Genomic DNA, 5,523 nt, shown 5'->3' with positions numbered 1-5,523 from the left:
TCCACATTAGCAATAAGTTAGCAAAAAACAATGTCCACTAATTTACACTGACTACCAATCCCTAAAATACAATTCAAAAATCTGTACTATGACATAATCACAAGAGTCACTCGGTAGAATGCAGTTTTTAAGACATGAAAACACTGATGATAAAGGAAACAAAGGTTGAATCTGTGGCATGAGCAAAGGCCATAACTCACCCAGTTCTGATTGAAAAGAAGGAAACAGAAATGACATGAAACATAATAGGAATGTAAACAGAAGGTGTGCTGAACAACGACAGTCGAATTTCACTTCTATTTCCAATGTAAAAAAATAGCTGATGTCCAATACACAGTAGATGTCAAATCGTTGGAAGCAAATACTAGGTTCTCTATGCCTAGACACTATGCCAGCACATTGCTGATGAGAATAGGGTGTGCATTAGAGAAGCCTGTGTCCAGGAGCCTGAGGGCATGTAGAGGGGGATGTAGTGCAAAGCACAGAGTGGGTGTGTCTGTGAGGGGATTTCTATTGGCCCTAAGAAAACTGAGGAGGGGTATAAAAAGCCAGGTCAATGGGCTGTGTCTCAGTGCATCCAGGAACAGAAGGAGTGAAGATGGCAGCGTTCAGTTCTCCTCAGGGTGAGTCTGGGCAACCAGGAAGCATGGGGACTGAGGGTTGTAGAGAGGGAACGACAGTGGGCTCCCAACTAAGCCTCAAGTCTGACCAATTGGACTTGTTGGGCTCATCGGAGCCTATCTCCCCCACACCAGGAGTGTTGCCAATGCAGCAGAGCACCCTGAAGCAGAAGAGGCGAGAGCGCACTTTCTTCACAGATGAACAGCTGCAAGAGCTTCGAGATTACTTTGAGCACAACAGGTACCCCAGGTTCTGCGAGCAAGAGGCCCTAGCACAGAAACTGAACCTCAAGGAGGACATCGTGAGGGTAAGACCTACCCCCCCACCAACATGCTGCTTCCCCTCTATTTTGGCCTACACCCAATGTGCCTCAGACAGGCTTCTAGTCGGCCCTGTACACCTAATGAGAGGCCAGACCCCCGAGCATCTTCACTGACCAGGCTTTAAGAACAAGGGCTCCATCCCCTTAGGGCACCCTCGAGAGTCTCTGAGGGTGCCCTCTACCAGTGTGGTAGAATCGAACCCAGAATCCCAGCCCAGCCCAGACCCAGAGAGTCTCTGATATTGAACTCCAGTGCCGGCAAGCACTGAAGCCACCCCCAGGACCATCCTGGAGCAGAGCTGAAGCAGGGAAGCTTCCAACTCTTTCAAGACTCAGGGCTTCTGCCCTGCATGGGGGGGGGGGTATTTTTCGACACACATATTTGTGTGTGTGTGAGTGTCTCTGTGTGTGTGTGCTCCTAGGGAAGTAGCAATAAGCATCATAGTCTTGTGGCTTTCGCAGGTTAAATGTTACTCCCCTATTTCTGTAAAGAATGGTACAATACTTAATATCTCGCACTGTTCTCAGGGGAGGTCATACTTAGAATTGTTTTTGACTTTTGCTGAGGGCTCTTTCTATCATTAATCTTCTATGTGGGGCATACAGATCTTTGCCTAGTTGTGGGCCACTGCTCATCTAGATCTGGTAACGTTTAACTATTAATCTTTCTTTGTTTCGATACGTCAACTTGTACCTGGGAGGCCTCAATCTCTGCATTCTTTCTTTCTTTTTTTTTTTTTTATCCTCCAGGGTTATTACTGGGCTCAGTGCCTGCACCATGAATCCACCACTCCTGGAAGCCATTTTTCCCCCTTTTGTTGCCCTTGTTGTAGCTTCGTTGTGGTTATTATTATTGCCCTTGTTGATGCAATTCGTTGTTGGATAGGACAGAGAGATATGGAGAGAGGAGGGGAAGACAGAGAAGGGGAGAGAAAGATAGACACCTGCAGACCTGCTTCACCGCCTGTGAAGAGACTCCCCTGCAGGTGGGGAGCCGGGGGCTCGAACCGGGATCCTTACGCTGGTCCTTGCGCTTTGCGCCACATGCGCTTAACCCACTGCGCCAATGCACGACACCCCTCTGCATTCTTTCTTTGAGGGGCAGGTCATAAGATGACTTCTTTCGTCCGTCTATGTGGACCCACTTTCATAATATAACTTTCTAATATGCCCCTGTGTAAGGGAGAGGGGGTGCTACAGACTCTCCCTTCCCACCAGGCACTGCCAAAGTGTTATGAATCAATTGTGACAGTATAATTATTTGTAACAATAATGGGGGGAGAATGCGTCGTCCCAATTCTCACCCTTTCTGCCCAGCTTCCGGGAAGTCTGAATGCAGGTCCAGAGGAGATGACGGTGTCAGGATCCCTGGCGAACTTGATGGGGTGCCTCACGCATCTGACGTCACCCTTGATGGTAAAGCCAGGCCGGCCTGCACTGCACAGACTGCCATGGTCTAACAGACCACACCTTAGGCTCCCCAGGAGCTGGAGACTCCCTGGAGACTGGCCCTCAACAGAACCGTAAGGGAAGAAAGAGACTGTCCCCTCTCCATTCAGGAACGTTCCAGAGTCATCAGGGAGTCAGTGCTTCTGACAGTCTCGTGTTTGGACACTGCATGTGCTTAGGCCTCTCACACAGCCCTTGCGTCCGTCCTTTCTCTGTAGGTTTGGTTTAAGAACCAGCGCGCCAAGCTCTTGAGAGCAAAGAGCAAAGCCCCAGGACCAGCACAGGGGCTGGCAGTGCACCAGCCCATCACCACAAATCCTGCTGTCCTCCAGTCTCCAGTGGCCCCTACAACCGACAACCCAAGCGCCGAGTGCTCAGCTCCTGCTGCTTGGGTGAAAATCCAGAAGGCCACCCCCATTGCCCCAGCCCCTCCCTGCATGGGGCAGACCAAGACCCAGAGGAAGCGCACGTTCTTCACTCAACAACAGCTGCAGGGGCTCAAGAGATCCTTTCAGCACAACCAGCACCCAGGCTATGGAGAGATCCTGGCCTTGGCACAGAAGCTGCAGCTGAAGGAGGACCGAATCTCCGTAAGTATGCACACTGCCCTCTCCCCTCGGGCCCCAACCCACACACCCTCAGTATCACCCAGTAGGTGACAGCCACCTCCAGAGACCCCCAGACAGGCAGCTGAGAGCCCAACCCAATGAAACAGTCCCTTGTCAAAGAGTCCCCGCAGTGCAGTCAACACTGGGCGTCTCTAATCTCATACAGCCCATGGTCTCCGTAGGAAACACAATAGTTGGATGAGGTCTCTGAGTCCAACTCGCAGGGCTTCTCCATAGAGAGCCTCTTGGGAGACATAGCCTGGACCAGAGTACTGAGGATTGAGTTCTGCCTCCTCTCCCCAGGGCTCAGGGCTCAGGGCTCCAGTTAGGATGAAAGTGTAGGGGTGAGGGGAGGGGGGAAGCTGGCTCTCTCAGAGCACATTCTGGAACCCGGGTTCCTGTGAGCCCAGGCCTCTCACACACTCTTTGTATCCTTACTCTGCAGGTGTGGTTCTCCAACCAGAGGGCCCGGGCAAAGGACAAGTCGACGACTCAGCCTCAAGGCCTTCAGGATACCCATGTTTATGTCCCAGCAATGACCCCCACTGATGGACGTCCCCTGAGGCAAACTGCTGCTGTGCCCCAAAGCCCTGGATGCCAGGTTTCAGATGAGCCCATGGTTTCATTGGACCCAGCACCTGCCTGCAGCTCCAGAGCCACACCATCAACTCCAGACCCTGCAGGCCCCACCAGCACAGAGTGCCTGGAACCCAACAGTGGCAGTACCCCATTCTGGGGCCCTGAGAACACAGTGGACCCTTCTCCGTCGCCATCCACCGCCTATCCTGTGGACCCCTCGGACCTACGGTTGTTACCGCCAGATAACCAGCTACTCTACAAGGAAATCGACGACCAGCTGGAATACTATGATTTGGACTCCCGCCTCCCCTCCTCAGTTGAGAACCCTGACATAGCGGATGAGAGAGCTTCTTGCCCGCAGGAGGCTGACACCCTGGGCCTTGGAGATGTGCAGAGCCCATATGCCCACGGCTTGTGCTGGCCTTTCACCCAAGCATTGGCCCCTTCCCCTGTGGAGCCTGCCTTCTCAGCTGCCCCAATGGCCTGTGGTCTCACTCTGCTCAGCCCTGTGGCCAGCTGCTCCACCCAGGAGCCCAGTCTCTCTATGCAAGGCCAGGCCTTCGGGGCGCCTTCGCAGGGAGCCCAGGCATACCCTACCCCTGAGTGCAAGGAAGAGGACACCCCGAGGCCACTCCTCCCCCTGATCCCACTTGTCTTCCCAGAGCTCCTGCCCGACATCCAAGACGAACACATCTTTGACTACTTCTGGGAGCAGAAATAGTCTGCTGGGTTCTCAGGGGAACCCTACATTCCCCTGACCTAGACACCTGAACAACCCCGTGACAGCTGCCCCTGTGCTCATGAACCCCAGGTGACTGGACCCCAGAACGACCTGATGGGAAACCTGCGAGGGAGGCCTTGCCACTCCCATGAAGACATGTTATCTCAGGCTACTTCAGGCAGGGCTTCTCCTGGTGTCCCACCTAAGCAAGGCCTAGCCAGTCCTGGGGACACCGTGGACGACTCCCTTCTACCTGGAGACCCTGGACATCGTCTCAGCCTGAGATCTCTGCCCACGGAACTTTGTCATGACCCCATCATCCACTCAGTCGTCCTCTGAACCCCAACCCCAGGAGGGAGTGCACAGTATGGACTAGAAGAACGGAAACCTACCTGACTTGGGCTGCCGCCCTGTTTGAGGACTTCCTCAGAGCAAGGCCTCTTCCTCACAGGGGAGCTCTTTCCATGAGCACCCTGGGGAGGGGCCCCATGGGCTACCTGTAACCTCTGAGCTCTGCCTTCTCTGACCAGGTGCTGACTGACATCTGGCCCTTTCTGGGATTTGAAGGGCGCTGCGGGGGGGTGGGGGGGTTGACTCATGGACTTGCTTGTTTGCCTGTACCACACAGTCTCCAGTGCCTCTGAAACACTCACAGCTCTTTGACTGTGATTGGTTGCTACTGTGATTGAAACTCAAAATCCGGTGCTTGGGGAAGGTGGAGGGGAGGGGGTAACTGTGGAGGCGAATGCCACTCCTCTCAGACACTCATGTCCATGTAGTGTGTTGATTTTACCATCTGTTTTGTGCTGAGAACTCAGTTCACGTTCCACTTGTTTCCCTTGTCTCTTGTCCAGACATTGGAGTGATCAACACTGACTGATAGGTCAACTCAATAAAGTTTTGAACATAAACGGCTGTGGTCATTGTGTCTCTTTCCTTGACTCCACCTGGAAATAGTCCCAGGATCTGGATCTGCAGGTTGAGCCCCCAGCTCGGTATCAACACCTTCTCCCCCTCGCTGGGTGGTTAGGCTTCTTGCATTTATGGCGGCTCTGTGGTTGTTGTGTGTACTACTGCACATGAAACTGAGCTTTCTCCACATCCCCCACCCCTTTCTTCTCCAACACCCATGCTCAGCTGTCAGCATCAGATCCTAAGGTCCCAAACCTCTGTTTCTTCTGGCTTCACAATAGGGATTTATACCCATTAGTCTGCCATTTGCA

At 53.1% G+C, this 5,523-nt stretch overlaps 1 protein-coding gene across 1 annotated transcript; it reads left to right on the top strand.

The window, feature by feature from the left end:
• Positions 1-598: 598 nt before the first annotated feature.
• Positions 599-4,300, top strand: LOC132537070 (segmentation protein paired-like). Its single transcript, XM_060186512.1, has 4 exons — positions 599-623; positions 756-928; positions 2,611-2,982; positions 3,446-4,300. Exons 1-4 carry the CDS (start codon positions 599-601, stop codon positions 4,298-4,300), a joined length of 1,425 nt encoding a protein of 474 aa, XP_060042495.1.
• The last annotated feature ends 1,223 nt before the right edge of the window (positions 4,301-5,523 follow it).

Source organism: Erinaceus europaeus, chromosome 2 (genome assembly GCF_950295315.1).
Source record: "Erinaceus europaeus chromosome 2, mEriEur2.1, whole genome shotgun sequence".
NCBI classification, from domain to species: domain Eukaryota; kingdom Metazoa; phylum Chordata; class Mammalia; order Eulipotyphla; family Erinaceidae; genus Erinaceus; species Erinaceus europaeus.
This window is presented reverse-complemented; position numbering and strand designations above follow the sequence as displayed.